The sequence below is a fragment of the Ascaphus truei genome, chromosome 4 (assembly GCF_040206685.1).
Source record: "Ascaphus truei isolate aAscTru1 chromosome 4, aAscTru1.hap1, whole genome shotgun sequence".
Classification (NCBI taxonomy): domain Eukaryota; kingdom Metazoa; phylum Chordata; class Amphibia; order Anura; family Ascaphidae; genus Ascaphus; species Ascaphus truei.
In genome coordinates this window covers 284,788,259-284,811,581 of record NC_134486.1, presented here as the reverse complement: position 1 = coordinate 284,811,581, position 23,323 = coordinate 284,788,259, and the positions used below count along the sequence as shown (strand labels likewise).

The following is a 23,323-nucleotide window of genomic DNA, read 5'->3' as shown; positions in this document are numbered from 1 at the left end:
AACATCACCTGCCTTTTAGCCACAATTAAACATGAGAAACAAACATCAATAACATCTGGTGAATTGGTGGCCCAACCCATGGATGTAGTCTCACTGCACCTAATGCATTGTTCTTAAAATATTCATAGGTAGACATTACTTCAGGGGTAGACTTTCCTGCTGACTATTAATGGGGTTAAAGGCATTTGGAAGCCAGTGCTAGAAAATATGTATACTGTATTTAGAATGCAGGGAGCTATAATAAAAAGTAGAGACTGGATACATGATGGACTTGTTCAGACTTATTTAAAAGGAAGCCAGCTGAATGAAAGACTTGTTCAGCCTCATTGAACAGGCAGTAGGATAACTAAAACGTTGTTCAGTGTAACTATAATTCTACCATGCCAGACTAATTATAATATGCCAGCCTAACCCTTCCATGCAAGACTAATTCTAATATGCCAGCCTAACCCTACCATGCCAGACTAATTCTAATATGCCAGCCTAACCCTACCATGCAAGACTAATTCTAATAAGCCAACCTAAACCTAATCATAACCCTACAATGCCATCTTAATTCTAATATGCCATCCTAACCCTACCATGCCAGATTAATTCTAATATGCCAGCCTAACCCTACCATGCCAGACTAATTCTAATATGCCAGCCTAACCCTACCATGCAAGACTAATTCTAATATGCCAACCTAAACCTAATCATAACCCTACAATGCCATCTTAATTCTAATATGCCATCCTAACCCTACCATGCCAGATTAATTCTAATATGCCAGCCTAACCCTACCATGCCAGATTAATTCTAATATGCCAGCCTAACCCTACCATGCCAGATTAATTCTAATATGCCAGCCTAATACCGTAACCCTAATATGACAGACAGTCTGACCCTAATATGCCAGCACAGTCTGAGTACTTATAAACTGGGAATAAATCATTCATGCCTAAATAAGGGAGAGGGAGGAGGTTACAGAGCTGGCTGCAGGATAAATAGACACTGGTAATATAAACAAGTACAGGTTACCAAAATAATCCCTGCATTGAGGAGCTAACAGTCTAATAATAAACAGAGACAGTATAATAGGTTTCAGTATTTGCCGTGATATGTAATGTTACTACACAAGGCAGTGGCTTTTCTATTTGCACCTTTATTTTGTGTTACTTACAGATATAAATCCTTTTTTAGGAATCCGTGGTTGGAAGGACAGACCACATAGAACATTGTTGTCGACAAAACAAGTAGGGAGGGGATCGTTTAGAAATTGCTGGGTACATGTTGTGGCAAAATGTGGAACAAGTCATTTACATTTCATTTCGTAAAAATTCGTTTTTCCTGGTATGTTATATTAGTTATAAACTATCTGTCTACAATGTTTAGGTTAGTGCATTACAATAAACTCACCACTTCTAATTGTGTTTGGTTTCTCTGTGTACAGTAGCTCAGCGTAGATTTTAATGGGCCATGAGATTACAAAAACAAACAAAAAAATAACAAACTGTTTGAGCCTAGCCCTGCTAAATTGGGTCAGGTGGTCACCCAATATTGTACTATACAGTATATATTACACGCAATGTACTCAGCTCCCAACCCAACCTGTGTGGTGCGGAGGAGGGGTCTTTATGAAAGGAGTGCTGCCTGTTCTCCTCTGAGGGATTTAGGATGGAGTGTGCAGAACACTTACTTGTTGTTGAATATCTCTGATGCCAGAGGGGATGGTGGTGGAGATGAGGACGAGGAGCCCTCGCTTCTCCTCTTCTTTAGCCTCCAGCTTCCAAAGGATCTCCGCTTGCCCTCTGTTGGAGGTGTCCCATATAAAGAAGATGTCTCCCCAGCCTCCTCCTGCTCCTCCTCCGACCTTCTGTGCTCTTGCGGACACCCTTCATGGGTACCCCCAGGGTCTCCTTTCTCGGGCTCAGCAGGCCGGCTCTTGTGGAAGAACCTCCCCAGCCTCTTGAAGCTGCCCTTTCTCTCCTTCTCCATAGTGACCCCTAGCAGCACCCACACACGCTAATGGTCCCAGCGGAATGATGGTGCGGTGCTGCACGGTAGGTGCTCCAATGAGTATGATCTCCCGTATATAGGCGGGTAAGTAGGAGGGCTTTGTGTGTCTGAGTAGGCAGGAACTGTTGCAGATGAATGTACCAGTGGCAACGTGATTCTGCATACAGGTATCTAAACAGTTAAGGACTTTTGTACATAAACATCCAAATAGAAATGTTGATGTGTACATAGGCGTGCCAAGGGTTCCTCAACAAGTGTTCCACTATGTAGAAGGTGTCCTGGTATAAATGTCTCCAACCGATAGATACTAATGCATGCAGGTGTCCCAAAAGGTGCTACTACAGATAGCTGCCCCAGAACAAGGTAGGCGCCTCCTGAAGGTAGTTGTACCTGTAGGTAGATGAACCTGTGTACAGGTACTCCACAACCGCCTTGCTGTGGATACAGGTGACCCTGTAGTAGGTTATAGTAGTAGGTTAGTTGTACACAGATGTTCCAGTGAGTAAGTGCTCAGCATCCAGGTGTCCCAGTTAGGAGAGTGCTGCTGCAGGTAGATATCCCAATAGGTAGGTGCGCTTCAGTTCTGCTATATATTATGCTCCTTCACTTGTGCCAGTAGATAAATGCTGCTGCGAACAGGTTATCCTAGTAAGTAAGTGGCCCCGCAAAAAAAGGTGCTCCTACAGAGGAGGAGCCGTGTTGCCCCAGTGTGCTGGTGCCCCCGTGCTGGCTGCCCCAGCAGATTGCAGGAGTACATGTTCACTCAGTGTCAGGCTGGGCTGGTCACCTCTTCTCTTATTTACCCACTCATGGAAGGAGGCGATAGACCGTCATCAGACAGAGGGGAATGAGGTAAAACAGGCTGCCGACAGACCCCCCCGAGGGGTGAGCAGTGCTGGGCGCTGTGTATTTATTTTGATGTGTAGGTGTGTAATGTAAGTATGTGTGCTGAGCACTTGAGAGAGGAGAAACACGGCGTGTGTGATCAGCTTGCTGCAGAAGGGAGGAGGCGAGGTGGAGTCAGGCAGCAGGCTCAGGCTCCCCCTACCAGGCACATTACTTCTTCACTGAGGCTGAGGGCAGCGGCTGCAGTAGTATTAGAGTGTCAGCTCTGCTTCCCAGGTTTGCTGCTGGACCAGTGTTATAATAAATCAAGTAGCTACAATTCGTGGGCTGCAGAGACAGTCCTAGAGTGGTTACAAAATACTGGTTACAAAATAGGCAAGCAGGCAAAGCTGCCAATAGAAGTGTCTTATTTCAACATATAGAGATTTGGTTTGTGTTAACTCAGTAAACAGAGAGGGCTGGACTAAATACTTTATTTCAACAGGGGGAAAGGTTGCAACATGGTATATTTGTTTATTTTGAAAGCTGCAACTTATACGAGTGTAGCTTTCTAATGTAGTTTCACTTATATAATATATGTATTAAATGAGCAAAACCAAGCAATATCTTACATGTGGTTTTTTTGTATTTTTTTTTAAAATAAATCCGTTTTGCAGTATTATATAATATTTAGTACTTTTTTTTTATTTTAAAATTCAACTTTAATGCAATTTGTAATGAGTTTTATTACACAGCATCTTCTGATATCTACAGCAGGGTTAGCCCACCTCCCCAGCAGTGCAAGATATTTGTAACTCTTTCCTATTTGTTGCCAATATTCCCAGCAGTTTGAGTGGCAAACTGTAACAATAGATAACGTTACTTTAGTAATATAAGAATACATTGTAGCTGCTGAGTTACACCTTCAAGGATTGATTTGAAACGGAAAGGCAGCCATTTAGTGAACCTGGGAAGCGGGATTTTGCTGATCGATCACAGGGAACTAATTGATCGCCAGCTCAGGTAATTCGTTTTCAATAAAGGTAATCAAATGCTGCATATATTACAACAAAAATAAATAAATGTTAGGATGCTTGGATCGCCTCTTTAAGCTGGAATTGCTGTGTTACTCTGCATTAATATTGCTAGAAATAAGGCACTCCTTGCTCGCATTTGCCACGAACATAAGAAACCGATCTTACATGTGACATTCAGTATCCGGACGTTCCTCCTTCTCCTTCTGTGCACCCCAAAACTGGAACAACCTACCAGAGACTCTCACATCCACCACCAGTTTAAGTTCTTTCAAATCTAAGGCTGTCTCACATTTTAACCTGGTCTGTAACTGTTTCATACGCTCATAATATATATTTTCTTTAACTGTGCACGCAATGTCTTGTATATAATGTATACCCTGTTCATTTATGTAACTGTATTTGTAACCATGTATTATTTGTTTTACTCTGTGCCCAGGAAATACTTGAAAACGAGAGGTAACTCTCAATGTATCACTTCCTGGTAAAATATTTTACAAATAAATAAAATAAATAAATACCTTGTTTATTTGGACTAACAAGTGATCATTTAGGACAAGCTTTCCACTCTATGTTAAACCTGAGGAAGAGAGTAGAAATCTCGAAAGGTTGTTAGTCCAAATAAAAAAAGGTATCAGCACTGAAGTACTCATTTATTTTGCACTTTTGCATCTGCACTAACACGGCTACTTCTACTTACTTTGTGTCACAAATTCTTAGCCAGAAGAGTGTACACCGCTTCGGGCTTTTCTATTTTTAATATACAAATACAAGATTAAAAAATGATGTACAGAGAGGCAGAATGTGGTCAATCTTATTATAATCTGTGCGTCGTGTGACTCCTCAACTTCTCCTCCCACTGGCACACGCTAAATCGCTGATGCACATGGTGCAAAAACAATGATGGAAGGAGACATGATAACCTTTCACGTGCCAGGGTAGTCCGGGTAGAGCACCTCCGGCTCATCTGTATCATGTGATCGCTCCTTGAGTGATCACATGACACACCCAGGGCCGGATGCCGGGAAAACAAAAGTGGTGGGGGTGTCACGTCTGTTTGGATGGGGCTGGCTGCTCCGATAAGCCCCTAAAAAACTAGCACGTTCCTGGTATGTCATAAGGTCCTCTAGCGTGCCACAGGACAATGCTGCACCAGGTACGTTATTATGTCACTGTACATATTTTGCTAGCAGTAACAGTAATTAGTGGTCTAACCACAAAGCAAATGGGTGGGAATTTTGTGAGTCAGGGCTCCACACAGCTACTCTTCCATGTCTGAGACCTGAAATATTACCTTAATCTAGGCTCTGCATTAAATATCCTTACTTGTTTTCAAAATCTGGGTTTTCTGAGCCTCCAACTCATGGTAGGCCAGAGGGGTCACCAGGGGGGCATCTAGACCCCCTAGGGCCCTTTCCCCAAGGCTGGTGTGTTGTCAGCCTGTGATTGGCTGACAATGTTGGCTGACATTGTTGTGAGACAAAACACCTTTACCTGCAGAGCTCGAGCCATACCCAGATTTTTGTATGGAGCAAAATATGGATTGGTCCTCGATTGGATGGGTATGTGGGAAGTAGCATGGAGGGCATGGCCTTGAGGCAGCGTTATGCCAGTTGCCTCCTAAGTTCAAGTTCAAGGGCACCTTAATTGATTTAAGGCAAGAGGGGTGATTGGTGTCTTCAGGGCTGGGACGTTTCAAGTGCCAGGTGTTATATATTTATATACATGTGTTATTATAGTTGTACAGTAATTAAGATGTTGTGGTTTGGTAATTTAATAAATGCTGTGGCCTTTACCTCCAGTAAGGTGCGGTGTGGTTATTTATTTAGGTTCCAGACTTCTCATTTCTAAAGATATATGAATGAAAGATTTGCACACGTGCCGTTTCTGCAAATTTTAGACTTTTACAGCTGGACAGAAATTATATAAAAAGATATATGAACATCACATACTGTAAAGTTCTTAATTTGGAAGCCTCTCTTGCCCCAACGTTCATGAATATCTTTGCCATGCTTTTTCAATAGCTGGAAGATTTAAGAAGCTTGAAATAACTGGCAGCACCAAGTATCTTGGGAACCAGAGGGCCCCCTGAGTTGAAATTAACGCAGTTCATCTCTAGGGACCCCTGCTTCCTAATCATTAAAAAAAAGGTGACCCTAGGGAAGAATGCTCTTTTAAGAAACACCACAAAAAAAATGACATTATTAATTCATTGAAATTGAAAATTGCTGAAAGGTAAACCGTAAAGTGTAGGATGGATGTCAATAAAGGAAAGGTAATTTCTAAATCCCAAATATTTTTGTAACCATCTGGTACTGTGATATTAAAATAATCTTGCTCTCCTGCATTCAAATACAGTGTCATTTCATTTTGGATTGGAAGTTGGGTCATGTTTGTCATACGGCGTACTGACTAATCGTTTTGTTCTAATGAAATGTTGTCTAAAAGGCTACATAATCATCTGCTGTCAGGAGTAGAGGTGTGAAACTTTTGCAGGAGTTTGCAAACCATACGTAATTTACCCTTTTTTGTGCCGGTGAAACATTTTGTGGCTTAGTCAGAGTTCGCAAGCGATTCACCATGTAATAATTCAATGTGCATTGCAATTTGTATGTATGCAGATGACACAATCCTATATGCACACAGCCATAGCCTCTCTGACCTTCAATACATACTTCAGTCTGACTTTTTCAGACACGAAAACTGGATTTCCCAAAACAAACTGTTTTTAAACACTGACAAGACTGTAACAATGGTATTTGGGACCAAGACTAAATTTTTAAAGCTTCCAGCGACTGAGCTCCAGATTACAACCAACACTCACACCACCCTAACACCTGTCACTAGTTTTAAATACCTGGGCATATGGTTTGACTCCCACTTAACATTCGGGATGCACATTAATACCCTGACAACCAAGACCTATGCCAAACTAGGGGTACTCTACAGGAACAAATCCTCCCTAAGTCTCCTGGTCAGAAAACGTATCGCACAGCAGATGTTAATGCCAATTATTGACTATGGAGACATAGTATATGGCTCGGCACCTCAAACCCACCTTAGCAAACTTGACACCCTCTACAACTCAATTTGTCATTTTGTTCTCCAATGCAACTATAACACACATCACTGCGAAATGCTCAAAGAACTAGATTGGTCATCACTCGAGTCTAGGCGCAAAGTTCACCTTTCCTGTCTTGCCTTCAAATTCTTTATGGGCAAGCTACCCAGCTACCTGAACAAGCTCCTCACCCCTACCACATGCAGCACCTATCATCTGAGATCAGACTCCAAAAGACTGTTCATGGTCCCAAGGCTCAACAAAGTATCCGGCCGCTCCTCCTTCTCTTACCGTGCACCCCAAAACTGGAACAACCTACCGGAGACTCTTACATCCACCACCAGTCTAAGTTCTTTCAAATCTAAGGCTGTCACACATTTTAATGTGGTCTGTAATTGTTTCATACGCCCATAATACAAATTATCTTTAACTGTGCATGCAATGTCTTGTATATAATATATTTTAGAAATAAATAAATAATTTATTTGAATATACTAATTTGCCAAATTCTCTAAATGGCTAGATTTGTTTAATTCTTACACTAGAAATAGGACACACGTGCCATGCTTTGTTCACTCTAGAGATATTTAGCTGAACACTTGAGGAATTTCAAAATCGAATATTGATTTTATGTCATTATTAGCCCTTTGCGGCTTATGGAAAGGAAGGTTTCAGGTCAAATGTTACCTTTCAGGGCTTTACATAAGAAAAAAAGAGATTGAAAAAGTTACTTTTATTTATCTGTGACATTTAACATCTCAGGAACGAAGAGGGCAAAAAGGTGTGGAAGAGACTGAGACTGCTCATCCCAAGAAACAACATTCAGAATATACCAGTAGGCAGAACTGTCAAGGGCCCTCACTCATGAAAGGGCCCCACACATGCGCCAAATATGCGTGAGACACCTCCTCACTTCCGGAGCACGGGATCCACTGTCGGGGGCGGGGTCTGTGATACTGGGTGGTGGGGTTATGAAGCGTGGTGGTGGAGTTATGATGTATGGGAAGAGTTATGGTAGATGGGGGCATGGCTAAGACTCATGGGCGTGAGACAGAACCCCAATGTGTGAGACTTGACAGGGCTGCAGCATGTGTCACCGTTGCTGTCAGAGGGCCCGGAAAAAAGAATTGCAATGTATTGATAGCCCCACTGGCAAAGTTAAAGAGGCATTTAGAGAATTGGTGGTATTGTGTGTGAATTAAAAAAAAATGATTAGATATTGGGGAAAACATTTTTGAACTGTATTTTGGACTATTTACAAAAGATGTAAGCAATGTTTATTCTGTAAACACAAAAAGTGAATGACGCTTTCTAAAATGACCCCGATTTTTCTTTTAAAAGAAGATGAAATTGGGAGTTCTTAAATTAAAAAATTGCGGTGCTCCCGATGTCAATGTGAACAAAAGTAGCGGTGCTCTGTACCGCCATGTACCTCACACTTTGACCACAGCGGTTCATGTTTGTGTGGGTCGGTCTGCATTTGAAGAGCAGATATAAAGATTCTGGGGATTAATCTGTAAATCAAGTGAGGCCATTTATCGTCTTGTTTTTACAGAAATTGCCTTTATGCTTTCATTTCATGCATTAACCAGACCAGGAAAGCAAGTATAAAGCCAGCAACCCTTTCATACAAAGCTACTTTATCAATCTGGGGATTTAGCCTGTATCCTATCAGTCTGAAAAATCCCAAATCACCATTTTTTTACCTCCTCCTATTTGTAGAGTATTACAATGTACATTTTCTTTGTGTTTTAATAACATTGTAGAACAGTTAAGATTACACCTACAAATCATTTACATTTGTTTTAAGACTAACACTGCTACAACATCCTAAATTACTGCAACATTCATGATTCATGGGAAATGTTGTTGTTATGGTGAAGTAATAATGTGCCAAGTATTCTTTGTGTGTCAAAGTTTGCTTTGGGCGATGTCAAGAATTGGGAGTTGAAAGCTCTGTGTTTTATCAGTGACTGCATCTGTATTTGCATTAAATTTAAATAAAGCACCTTGAGGGTGAAACTGTAGAAAGTAGACAAAGAACATTGATGTAATTATGCAGCCACCCATGTCGTTGAATATAGAAAACTAGCTGATATACCCGGTGTTGCCCAGGCTTGCAGGGGCGGGGGGCGTGGAGTGGAAGGGCGGGGGAGGGGGGTGCGTGGAAGGGCGTGGGAGCGAAGGGTGGGGGGGCAAGGGGCATGGAAGGGCGGGGGGGGCAAGGGGCGTGGAAGGGCGGGGGAGGGGGGTGCGTGGAAGGGCGTGGGAGCGAAGGGTGGGGGGGCAAGGGGCATGGAAGGGCGGGGGGGGCAAGGGGCGTGGAAGGGCGGGGGGACAAGGGGCATGGAAGGGCGGGGGGGCAAGGGGGGCGTGGAAGGGCAGGGGTGGGGGATTGCGGTGGGTGGAGGGCAGGGAGGGCAGGGAGGGCAGGGAGGGCGAAGGGCAGGGAGGGAAAAGGGCAGGGAGGGAAAAGGGCAGGGAGGGCGAAGGGCAAAGGGCAGGGAGGGCAGGGAGGGCAAAGGAGGGCAGGGAGGGCGAAGGGCAGGGAGGGCAGGGAGGGCAAAGGGCAGGGAGGGCAAAGGGCAGGGAGGTTGAAGGGCGAACGGCAGGGAGGGCAAAGGGCAGGGAAGGCAGGGAGGGCGAAGGAGGGCAGGAAGGGTGAAGGAGGGCAGGGAGGGCGAAGGGCAAGGAGGGCAGGGAGGGCGAAGGGCAAGGAGGGCAGGGAGGGCAAAGGGCAGGGAGGGCAAAGGGCAGGGAGGGCAAAGGGCAGGGAGGGCAAAGGGCAGGGAGGTTGAAGGGCGAACGGCAGGGAGGGCAAAGGGCAGGGAAGGCAGGGAGGGCGAAGGAGGGCAGGAAGGGTGAAGGAGGGCAGGGAGGGTGAAGGGCAAGGAGGGCAGGGAGGGCAAAGGGCAGGGAGGGCAAGGAGGGCAGGGAGGGCAAAGGGCAGGGAGGGCAAAGGGCAGGGAGGTTGAAGGGCGAACGGCAGGGAGGGCAAAGGGCAGGGAGGGCGAAGGAGGGCAGGAAGGGTGAAGGAGGGCAGGGAGGGTGAAGGGCAAGGAGGGTGAAGGGCAAGGAGGGCAGGGAGGGCGAAAGGCAGGGAGGGCGAGTGTGAAGGGCAGGGAGGGGGGTGAAGGGCAGGGAGGGGTGAAGGGCAGGGAGGGGTGAAGGGCAGGGGGGGTGAAGGGGAGGGGTGAAGGGCAGGGAGGGTGAAGGGAAGGGAGGGTGGTGGGAGGTAAAGGGCAGGAAGGGTGAAGGGCAGGGATGGAGGGTAGGGAGGGGTGAAGGGCAGGGAGGGTGAAGGGCAGGGAGAGTGGGGGGGTGAAGGGCAGGGAGAGTGGGGGGGGGGTGAAGGGCAGGGAGGGTGGGGGGTGAAGGGCAGGGAGGGTGGGACACGTGAAAGATCCCTTCTCCTGCGTTTCCTCACCTCGCAGCCGGCCGCGCTCCTCCTCTTCCTCCAGGTACCGGCCGCCCTCCTCCTCCTCCACCTCAGGTTCCTCAGCGGTGTCCGTTACCCCCGGCGAGGCGGAGCTGAGATGCTCAGGTGAGGAGGTGGTGTGGGCCGCCGGCCCGTACAGCTCCCGACTGAGAGAGCCGGAGGAGCGCTCTCGGGGATGGTGAGCTGGGGGAGCGGCCTGTGGGCCTGTGGGAGGTGAGAGCCGGAGAAAGAGCATGCTCTTGGGGGGGGGGGGGGGGTAGTGGGAGCGGTCTGTGGGAAGGAGCGCCGGGGAAGGGTGAGAGCACCAGGGGAGAGGGAGAGCGCCGGAGAAGGGTGAGTGCCGAATGAGAGCGCCGGGGGAGAGGGAGAGTGCCGGGGAAGGGTGAGCGCCGGGGGAGAGTGCCGGGGGAGTGGGAGAGTGCCGGGGAAGGGTGAGCGCCGGGGGAGAGTGCCGGGGGAGAGGGAGAGTGCCGGGGGAGAGGGAGTGCGCCAGGGGAAAGGGTGAGCGCCGGGGAAGGGTGAGCAGGCTCAAAGGCGTGGAGTGTGTGAAGCTGCGGGTATGCGGTGTGGTGTGTGAATGTAACAGTGGGCTAGAGCACCGGCCAATGAGAGCCATGGGGGGAGGGACACAGGGGGGTGCAGACACACCGGCCAATGAGAGCCGTGGGAGGGCGGGTGGACTGAAGGACCAATCAAATGGTCTACAGAGACTCACAAACAAGATTTTCAAATTTATATATATTTATATATATATAGATACACATGCAGTATTCTTTATAATATTACCACTGGGAAAATGTAACGTTTAAAGGTGTCGGGGAGTTTCTTTTTTTTTTAACTGTCTCAGTCAGATTGTGTTATAATTATAATAATAACTGTATTTTTATAGCGCTTTTCTCCCAATGAGACTCAAAGTGCTTCACAGTTACAAAATGGAGAAAATTATCAAATATTTAAAGTTATGAAAGAGACTAAACACAAGGAAACATATAATACAGGATGGGACGAAACTATTAAATGCCGGACAGGTTATAGTTAATTCATTAAATGCCTGGGTAAACAGGTAGGCCTGTTTTTATAGACATTTCTTAGACTAAGGAAAAGTGTAATTTGTAACAAGCCCCCCTTTTTAAGATTATGAGAAGGGTAATTAATAGATAAGTATGCAGTGACTTCCCTGACTCTCACGTTCCTCTATGTTCCCTGCTACTCTGGCCATTCCACCCGAATCCCAATAAAACACTGACACTAATTTGTATGTAAACACAGCCTCAACATTTTATTAAGTTAACATCATACAACTTGCTAGCTATTATTTGCATAACAAAAACAGCTTAAATGTACCGTTCAAAAATCCACATAATGCGAGCTAGTGACCACTGAAGCCAGGGCATGCGTATGACTTTACAGGGCCATGACAATGCCATGTCATATCACACCATGACGAGGTGGACCTCTGCGGAGAACACACACTCACACCACTCCCACACCCACATATCTACCTCTTTGCCGGTCCAGGGGTTCCGTGCGCCCTCATCTCTCCCTCCTGTCGGTGCTGGCATCAAACTTCTGTCCAGAGTGGGGAGTTGGAGGAGAGGGGATAGGAGAAAGAGGAGGGAGCGGAAATAGAGGAGGGAGTGCAGGCCCCCAGAGGCACGGGGCCCAAGGTGGCTGCCTTGCTCGCCTTGCCCTAAAGTAAGCCCTGCAAGGTAACATTAGACAAGCCAAAGGTCAGTGCAAGCCTCGCCGCAAAAGCTATCGGCTTTGCTACTACCATAAGATGCTCCAACTGGGGTCCGGAGCAAGTAAAACTCCCAATCGGAAGTAGAATCCCATGAGGGAAGAAAAATGCGGTGCACTGCTATAGTTCAAAGATGGTGGCTGGATCGCTCAAAATGATATATTAAACATATTTATTGGGCTGTTTGCAACATAATAAAATCAGGTAAGGAGAACAGGGAGAGAGAACCGCAGAGAGATATTGTCTAAGTCTAACTCCAGGGACTGCTATCTTTATGTTGTGAGGGGGCCGGGATTTGCCATCTTTGTTGCTTTTTTCAGACATGTATGTATGTATGTATGTATTGTGATGTCCACACCACGTTGCAGTCTCTTTTGTCCCAATTTAAGGCTGGAAAAACTGTATAAAGTTTGAACTGCAGGGGTTTTATTTACAGGGATTAAATCATACAGCAGACCCACCGTCCCTTTAAGTCAAAACAAATCATAAAATAAAATACCTATTCCTGTTAGGGTAAATATGCAACAATGTATATAGGCTCTGCACACAATAAGTAGGGCTTTGCTTATCTTAGTCTTTTTGGAGCAGACGTACCTGTTTCAGCACAGCCTTGTCGTCCTTCCTTCCTAGGGGAACTAGGTCCTCTGTAATAGCTTCCACAGCTTTTGAGCACTTCTATCTCCCCCTTCTCTGCTTCAGACATAAAAGTAACATTTAGGAAGAGGAGTCCCTGCTCTGAAGAGCTTACAATCTAATTGGTAAGTAGGAAGAAGGTACAGAGACAGTAGGAGGGTGTTCTAGTAAGTGTGTCTGCAGGGGGCCAAGCTTTATGTATCAGGTGTATAGTATTATCCACGGTGCTACTCACATGCTTCTTTAAGCAAGTGGGTCTTAAGTTGGGTCTTAAAGGTGGATAGGGAGGGTGCTAGTCGGGTATTGAGGGAAAGAGCATTCCAGAGGTGTGGGGAAGTCAGTGAGAAAGGTTTAAGGCAGGAGGAGGGCTTTAGATATAAAGTGGGTAGAGAGAAGACATCCTTGAGCAGAACGCAAGAGTTGGGGTGGTACATAGAAGGAAATAAGGGCTGAGATGTACAGTACAGTACAGTAAATAAAACAGCCTCAGAGCTCTGAGAATCCAGCAGAGAGATAGGTAATTGCAGCCACTCAATTAACTAGTCTCCACTTGGACATATGAGAGCTCTGTAAAAAGCCTCATGTGAGACACAGGAGAGAGATTCCTTCGCTCGCATTTGGGCTAACACAAGGAAAAGGAGGACAGACCAGATATTTCCTTAGCCCACAACTGGGCTGACCTGAGTAAAATATAATGTCTTGATGCACAGAGAAGGACTGTAGGCTGACAGCAAGACAAGGGGACAAGACCTCTATACCTGGACACAGAGAGTGGCATAACACACAAGGATGCTGGCCCCTGAGAACAGAGAGGCTTCCCCTACAGCAACAACAACAACAGAAACAGATAAGAGACGTTCTTGTTGGACTGTTGTGTGTGTGTGTGTGTGTGTGTGTATAGATATAGATATCTATATATATATATATATATATCTATCTACAGTGTTCGACAAACCTATACATTTGCTCGCCCCGGGCGAGTGGATTTAACCCCCGGGCGAGTAAATATTGGCCCAAGCAGCACACGTTTGGTACTAGGTGGCGAGTAGATTTTTTTGTGTGGCGAGTAGATTTTTTGGTGATTTGTCAACCACTGTCTATCTATATATATATATATATAGATATATATAGATAGATATATATATATCTATATATATATTTGGGGTGGTAAGCAGCTCAGCTTGCCACTCAGTTAGAAAGGGCTGGAGTAAAGGTTTAGTTATTCTCCAAAGTGAAGTAGGCCTTTATTTTGTTTCTATTTGTATGTTTTGCCTTATTAAAGGAGCAGGCACAATAAAGCCAGGATTTCATTTCACCCTAATCGGTCTCCATTAAATGTACCTCTTCACACATCTCTTACAGGGAGAATAGGAAGGGTACGGTAACGGCAGAGAGAGGAGGAGCCTCACGCCTCTACCCATGCCATCAGGGTGCAGAGTGTGGGAGAAAGAAGGACCACCATAAGAGAGGGCAGCTTCCAGAGGAGAGTCAGACTGAGTCAGCCAGGTCTCAGTTATGGCAAATAGGAGCAGAGAGTGAGAGAGAAAAAAGTCATGCACAGAGAGGAACTTGTTAGAGAGGGAGCGAGCATTGCAAAGGGCACAGAAGAAAGGGATAGAGGAGGGAGGTTGGCAGAGGATGGGTATGAGGTTGGATTGGTTGACACCAGGAGTAGAAGTTGCTTTTGGCAGGCCAGGACTTGAGCATGTAGAAATAAGGCAGGGACCAGGATTGGGAGAGATATCCCCAGAGGCAAGGAGGAGAAGCATGGATAGAAAGAGAATGTGTGAGGAGGATTTGTAGGGGTTTGTTTTAGTGCAGGGGTATAGCTTTGTAGTGTCAGAGAGAGCAGGTAAGAAAGGAGTTCATGTGAACTGAGAAGTGGCGAAGGAAGGAGAGATGGAGATATATGAATAGAGTTAGAGACATAATGAGGCTGGTAGAAAGAAGTGCATAATTTGAAAAGGCGTGAGGCCATAGCAAATATAAATAGTAAAGGCAGAATCACAGCAATAGTAAAATGCTGAGATGTGCAGTCTGGGATAGATAATATCCTCCTTTCCAGCGTAGATCAAATTCAGGAATCAGGACCAGTAGGTGTTGTCCACTTGTTCACTCCTGTAGAACTCCCTCTAAACTCCACCTTGCTTGCTACGTACAATGGACTACTTGAACATGGGCGGCAGACAGCAAGGGCTGCTATGTCTGTGGTTATATGAGTCTAAGAAGTCACCTGACTGAATTAAGTTCAGCCCAGCCTGCTTAATTAGCATACATGAGGCACATTATAACAGATGTTTTTTCTAAACGGGGTGTTGGCCTGCCTAAGTGTAAAAGCTGAATTTAATTAAGAGACACATCAAGGGGTGATTGAGACAGGATTCAAATATGGGATTTACCTAGGATTGTTACAGTTGCATATACTAAAAAACACACATTAAGGAGTGGGACATCCCGTCTTGGTGCAATTATTGACGTTCCCCGCCGATTTGGATCATTGACGTTCTACACACATAACCTCTTCGTGCTTATCTAGATACACATTTTTTCCAATGTTACAACAGCATCATTTATACATATTACATATGAGTGAAGACATTTGTATACCATCTGTAACCCACCTTTCTCTTTACGGATCTTCTCACCCACTCCTAACCAATCACTATCTAACCAATCATTAAACAATGCAACCCATCACACACTGCAGGGTGTCGTCATTGCCATCCTCTGGAACCAAGTTATGCTATTTTTAACTCGGGGAAACCCCCAATACCCAATATGCTCATTAGTTTAGTTGCCAGTGTTACTTCCTGGACATTTAAACGGTTATCCAATAGGAGACTGCAACGTCGTCCCCCAATGATGTTGCAGCTCCCTATTGGCCCGTGGGACCCGTGAGATTTGGCTGCCATTTTGATTTCCCCAAAAGGGAGAAAAACATCGGAACTAAACCAGGAATTATTTTGTCAACTGGGGACTTCCCCAGAGCTAAGAAAGGCATTCTCCAACTCCAGGGGAACCCCCGGTTTGAATACTGTAAAAGAATAAACAGTTGCAACATCAAGTTGCTGCTTTAAATGTCCAGGATAATATACATCTAACGAAAAGTCAAACTTAAATTCAGTAAAACCAATCATTGTCTTAACCCAGTTCTATATTTCTAATTTCTGTACATGCAATTTCTTATAAGAGGGAAAAAACATTGGGCGCAGTTCATTAGTTTCAATGACCTGTAAAAAAATAAATAAAAAAAAAAGACAAATCCCAAATAATTCATTTGTTGGTGTTATCTGACAGTTTTGATAAAGCCATATTTAAATTAAATAGGAGAACCTGAACTGGAAAGAATGGTAGGTTTAAAAAGAGAAGGATATTAACCCTGTCAGCATTGGAAGGCCTTTTTTACAGGAAAATATAATAAATCTAGACTGAGATGCACAAAACTCTGTTAAATCAGGGAACATAGTGTGACATTATTAAAACAGTAATGGATGTTGTATTCCCTGAGATAAAGGAAACAGAAAAAAGACAAGCGCACGATTCTCATGTTGAAGCTATTGTTAACATCCTGAGAGGAATGACATGATATTATCATCTCTGTACTGCAAATTACATCTTTATTGTGTTCTAACTATATCTCTCTCCTTTCAGCTGCTATTCGGCTGTATATTTTACATATGATATGTATTTTTATGTTTTTTAAAGACTATTAAACTAATGTATGTTTTTTTCTTGCTGATTGTTGATTAGGCTCAGCTATGTTAGGAACCCATCTCAATCTGATTAGTTTACCCACCCCCCCAACTGTTCTTGTCCAATTGTATGAGAAAGAGGGGTTTAAATGCCATCATGTCTGTTGCTGGTTTTTTTATCCCTGATGAAGTAATATCATATTACGAAATGCCTTGGAACGTTTTTTTTCTGTGTTTTTCTGAATTGTCACTGGACTTTTGACTTTTGTGAAATATGCGATTGAAATATCTCCACTTTCTGAGCTGCTCCATGGTAGTTTCGGTGACATCACCAGTCACCGCCCTTGGAGAACACTCGCTAAGCGCTATGCCGCTCGTGCCAATTGCAGCCCAGTTGGATACCAAAAGTCCACTGTGTCCACTGAGGGCACTGTTTGGAAATCCTACTACTTACCCTGTAACCGTCACCCGTTTTTACCTGAATGGAGGTCGGTATTGCGAGACACCCACGTCACTTGTGAGGGCCAGCTGTGAACTGTGCTATGGTAACCCATGTCATTGTGATACATAAGCTAAACATTCTGCTATTTTGTACGTGTGATACTTATCCTAATGCAAATGTAACCCATAGACCCCCCCCCCCCCCGGTCACAGATCAGACCCCCTAGGGTGTACTAAGGTCTGGCTACATATGTCTAAGTGGTGCATACCTGTGGGCAACAGGAGGGCCTGAGTCTCCCGCGATGGTGTGGGGGAGGACAGGACCAGGTTTCTGGGGTTCTTGCCTTCATCTGATCTCAGTGGTGCAACACCACCATCTCTAGTAAGCCCCAGGGATATGGGGTGGAACCCTTACAGAGAATTCCCACTCAGGGATGACAGATTCCAGTCTCAGTCAGTCTCTTATAAAACAGCAGCAGCTCTCTTTATTAGCAACAGCCCACAGCACACAGCAGCAGCAGCAGCAGCAGCAATCCCAGCAACACGCTGGTATCAGGTACAGGGTCTTCTCCTCCTCCAGACTGTACCCCTTCAGGATGGGCTCTCTGGATCACTGTATCCCTGCCACCACTCCAGGTCTCAGGCACCCAGGGTGGGGATAGCTCTTCCCTCACCCCCTATGCAGGGTGAGAGGCACTGGTCCACCTATTGCTAACTAGGCCCTACTCCTCAGGCACCTAGCTAGCTCACACACTGTATTACTGCTCAGGTCTGAACCCAGGACAGAACTACTTGTCACTGGCAGGAACAGGCAAAACTAACTTTAGTCAGCCCTGCCCCTCATGATGTCAGCAGACCCCTCCCCTGTGTCTCTTGCCTTCCACACAGGGTCAGGTGGCCTACCTTCACCACTCGAAGCAGGGCTTGATGTGGGGGAAGCCCATGATAACTACTGGCAGCCTGCCCTTAGCAGGGCTTATACCAGTAGGAGGATAGGCATATAGCCCTATTTTCTTACCAGGGCTACACAAATATATACAGTTTTTTTAACATACTACACTATGAGAGTCATGCGCTTATCCTTTTTCTGTTTTATATAGCTTTCGAGATGATGAGCCGTCTTTATGGATAGCGGCTGTGACGGTGCTCGTCTCAAATCAGGAGGTGGACCCGCAGGGCTGAGGTAGGGATACAAATAAACCGACCACAACCAGGGACAGAGTCCTGTAAGAGTATCCGTAGTCGGTAAGGAAGCAGAGGTCAGGGGTGGCGGCAGAGGTGTAAAGTCGAGGAGGCAAGTGGAGGTCAGGGCAGGCAGATGGCAGCGAGATCGGGGTCACGGGCCGGGGTCCGCAACAGGAATTCCAAAATGGGCAAGAGGGTAAGGCACAACTGTTAAAAACTGACAGGAGCTGCAAACACACATAACTTTGCTCGGCGACTCCATATGATAACTGCAGCCTTAAAAGCAGGCTGCCAGTACCCAAAATGGCCACAGAGAGCAGACAGGGCAGAAGCGATAGAAAACCTGGACCGTAGTGAAAACCTGGCACGGATCGAGCAGAATCCTTACAGCGGCAGACTCTCACTTTTAGTCTTTAAAGAAAAGGTTTTGTAATTTACATTTTACCACTTGGCTATTTTTTGATAATATTTTTCACCACTCTCCATCACTGTATCAGTCCTTTTAAGAGCTGATATATTTCAGTAATATCACCACGTTTGGGTTTACACAGATATTTTCACTTCCCTTTGATCATAGTCACTCCTGCAAGTGACATTTACTTCACTATTGTAAGGATTGGGGCGTCACGCCGCCCTCTGCACGCTCCCCACTCACCTCCGCTCTCTGCTTCCCCGCTCCTGCCGCTGGTGGGGATGCCGCTCCTTTGGGGACCGCTACGCAGGCATCTCATGCACGCACACCCCACTCCAGGCTTAATACCTCTTCTTCTGGCTTGCGTCCTGTCGCCGACATCAGGGGCACACAGGTCCCGCCTCCTCAGAACTTGTCAGGATTCATCATCCCACCTGATCCCTGCTCCGGATCCACCAACCACAGTCCTCGCTGCTGACGCACCTCCACGCTGCAGGTTATTCATTGGTTACTCTCTCCTACTTATGCTCAGCTGCCCCACTGGCAAATTGGCTGAGCATAATTTAATGTTCCGTTGTGTTCATTGCTTCGTAGCTTTGCAGTCTTGTCTTGTCCTCTTGTTCACAGCTCTCCGTTATTGACCAGGCTTGTTTTGGACTCCGCTCTTCTGTACTCCTGATCCCTGTAATCTATGACAATAAGCACTTCTCCAAAACTGACCTTGGCACCCATACAACGACTTTTCTCCTCTGTCCAACCCGGACCATGGCTAATAGTACCTGCAATGATCCATACCTCTCCAACCCAAACCCCAGCAAGTATCGACTATCTGTACCTCTCCAACCCAGACCTGGATACCCTGACCAACCTACACCACAGATGCGCCCACGCGGCTGTGGCTGATGTTTATATCCATCCCCACCTCGGCCCAGTGGTCACGCCTTGTTTGTGGTGAGCACATTGTGACAACTATATAATTGGTGCGCTGCTATGTTTTCTGTTCACTTTTGATCCCTAAGTTAATATGGTATCTACAAAGATAATTATATGGGCATACTATATCTTCTTAGAATAGGGTTAACTACATCACATTATTGAAGGATAATCTTATGTTATATTCCAATAACGTGATGTTATGCAAATCTGGGTGTTAGTTCTGTCCAGATTATGTAATTTTGAAATTATGGAATTTCTCTCTGAGTGGAGAGAAAGTGGATATGTGAGGGAGATAACACAATGGTATTTAAATCATGCCCACTGTAATTGTGGGGTTACACCATTTTTTTTGTTGGAGGGGGGCACTCCCCTCTTTTCGTAACCCACTTCAGGGGCTGGGTGCATGCATGCCTGTTAGACTGTCCTCCCGAAGTTGGACAAGTCCTCGTTACATTTCCCTGAAATATTTCAGCCTGAAGGCCTAGGTCTTCTTGATGCCGTCCTCCGTTTTTGGTATATCCATCTCTTCCTCCCTTCGGCCAAAAGGCCTGCAAGGAAGTTCAAGTCTTGTCGTTTTCCCTCTGTCGAAGCACCCTAGCCCTGATGGGCCGGTTAAAGAATTCCATCCCTCCTTAGCCAGAAAGCTCAGGAGCGATGTGGACGAGGGGCTCATCCCACCTCTCGCCCAGACAGAGGACCAAATATGTGCCACTGTCCATCCTACTTAAGCCCCAGGTAGGATAGATACTGCACTTGGTCATAGCCAAAAAGTCGAGAGGTGCATTCTACACTTGATCTTAGCCAAAAGGCCGAGAAGCTATATGTGTGGTTACCCCTATCCATACAATACATAAGTCTTATTTCTGGGTCTGGATGGCAGTAACTCCAAGTTTAGCTATGATGTAATGTTAAGGCACCGTGTTCACTTTAGGAGATGATATGCCAATGCCTCATTTGCATGTCATTATCACTAATGTCATTATAGTTAACACAATACTAAAAAATGGTTTTTTCGCCATTTTACTGCCAAAATTGGGTTTGAGATTCAGTAAGCGCCGATAAGTGCTTGATTTCGGCAGGTTTCGTAGGCGATAATTTTGTTATGGCCAGTCTGCTGCCGATAAGCCTGTTTTCGGCACTTATCGCCACTTTTTTAATTCGGCTGTAGCAAAATCAGCTTATCGGGGCTGATCGGCACTAACAAATTGAGACTTTATGGCCAATTTCTTCAGCCAACTAAAGTTGGCAAGTTGGAGGGGAGAACGATCGCTAAGGCTGCCGGAACGGCACTTAGAAAAAAAAAATCATCTGTACATCAATGGAGTCAATGGAGCGGGGACGTATAACATTATAATACTGTTTATGTTCCATTGCTCACAATACAAATGTGATTAGCATTACAGTGTGGGGGGCATTCACTGCATTGTGTCACACCTGACGTGTATTATTTGATTTACATTGTACTTTTATATGTTTTCATCATTACTCGTCATGTGATGATGTGTCAAGGGAAAATCCTATACTCAACTCTTAAAGGAGAACCTCACATCATATGACACATTTTACTGAACTGAGCGACAATTCTTGTCACACATCTAACACATCCACCGTATATTCATGTTGCTTTACATTACACAATGGTTGTAATGTGTAACGCATCTTTAAACGTTCATGTACATCTTTCTTCTCATGTTTACATGTAGTTTGGGTCCTCCCTTTTTTCATGACGTCAGTTATTGGACAGTCAATCACATTGCATGTTTACATTGTAAACGTTGCATTACAAGCACTTCAAGCTAACTTATACACACATGTACAGTAGTTAATCATTGTTACACCTTTCAAACTGATTCAATAGCAACTATCCTCATTACATAAATGTATGCATATGCACACGAGAATTCATTGTTGTGAACATGTGACAATAACATGGCTAATTAGACATGTTACAGCAAACTTTTTCGACGTCAATCTCAGGCTTTTTGTCTAATTACATGACTGACTGTTGCGTTCAGAAGTGTTACATGCATTGCACATTACACTAATAATTTTCAATCAATGCTTGTACAAAGCTTCAAGTTACATCATTGTCAAATATCATGATTCCCTGCTGAATACACAGAACAAATACTTCTTAAATCAAATGGAGACAGCTTGGGAGCCAAGTACTTTAATATGTTAATGTAACACCTTGCATTTTACTATGTCACCTGACATCATCACATACCTATTTAAAGGACGCCCATTACCTGCTCATTCACAGCTACTCATTTCAAAATGTTGCGATTGTTTAGGAGACGTCGGAACATTCTTTTGCATGAGTGGCTTGCAGATGAACAGAATGACATACGGCAAGGGAGGGACAGAGCCAGGGACAGTGACAGGGACAGGCACGCGGATACGACAGGGACAGGGAGAGGGACAGGGCGAGGGACAGGTAGAGGGATAGGAGATCAGAGGAGAAGACAGAGGAGACAAGTTGTGCCTCGTCCGCGTGTGTACAGGGAGAGAACCCTGTTAGATGGGATGAGTGAGGAGGAGATAGTAAATCGCTATCGTTTGAGTTCTGCAGCAATCTTATCTCTTTATGAAGAGATAAGGGGAGATTTAGATTTTTAGATTTTTTTCGTGCAGTCCCTGGGCTTGTTAAAATGCTGTGCTCATTACATTATCTTGCTTCCGCGTCATTCCAGACAACAGTGGGCATAGTGGGCGGGGTCTCGCAATCTACATTCTCGCGGGCCTTTACCCAGTTTCTCTATGCACTCAATAGACGCGCTAGGAATTATATTCATTTTCCTACAGAGGCGACAGAGTGGCTGGAAGTCAGGAATGGCTTTTATCACATAGCAGGGATACCATGTGTGCTGGGTGCAATCGATTGCACCCATGTTGCTTTGATTGCACCTAGTCAGAGTGAGCATGTTTACCGCAACCGTAAGCACTACCATTCACTGAATGTCCAGGTGGTATGTGATACCACGATGAGGATAATGCATGTGGTACCCAAATTCCCTGGTTCCAGTCACGATTCCTCTATCCTGAGGAACTCTTGTCTTCCATGCTTTCGAAGAAGGACATTTTGGACATGGTTGGCTGCTGGGTGAGTACATATTTGGATGTTGTAACAAAAACACATTTTTGTTTAGGAATCATTTCATTGTAGAATCTTATTACTAATGTAAGCTTATGTGTGCTCCATTGATTATAGGTGACTCAGGATACGGAATTAGGCCGTGGCTCTTGATTCCGGTGCTAAACCCTCAAACTGAAGCAGAGGAGAGGTACAATGCAGCCCATATATCTACGCGATCTGTTATAGAGAGGACATTTGGCCTACTCAAGACCAGATTTAGGTGTCTCGACAGAACTGGTGGGGCTCTTCTATACAAGCCACAAAAAGTGTCTGATATTATCATTGCCTGTTGCATTTTGCACAATGTGGCACTCACACATAATGTACAATCAGACCTAGCTGAGGCTTTGGTAGAGGAGCATCCCACCCATGTAGCTGCTGAAAATGAACAAACAGCCAGTGGTGGCCAGACACGCCAGAATCTCATAAATTCGTTTTTTTCTTGCAAGTAAAAAAATATATTTGCATAGTACTACTTTTATATATTAATGATGTTATATTAACAGTAATTTGTTTTTACATAACCTTCTGTTAGGACACAGATGAATATCGGTTGCACACCTTTCTCTTCTCTGCTGTGTGCACAAAGGCATGTGGCACCAGTATGTTATTGTTGCACAGGTTATATAATCCTTCTTCGATTGTAAATTAGTTGTGTGTATGTGAATACAACTGGTGTAACAAATGAGTAATTGTTTAGCATTGTGTTGTTGATGATGCTAACACAATACACATACTATGGCCATAGTCATTCATTCTTGCTGTATGCTTACATACAATGTTATTGTTA

The 23,323-nt window shown here is 45.0% G+C and overlaps 1 protein-coding gene across 1 annotated transcript in view; it reads right to left on the bottom strand.

The window, feature by feature from the left end:
- Positions 1-3,009, bottom strand: part of CRYBG1 (crystallin beta-gamma domain containing 1) — a 247,124-nt gene extending 244,115 nt beyond the window's left edge. The window contains exon 1 of the mRNA XM_075597547.1: positions 1,679-3,009. Within this exon, the coding sequence (XP_075453662.1) occupies positions 1,679-1,977 (299 nt within the window). The 5' untranslated portion in view covers positions 1,978-3,009. The remainder of the gene's footprint in view (positions 1-1,678) is intronic.
- Positions 3,010-23,323: the final 20,314 nt, after the last annotated feature.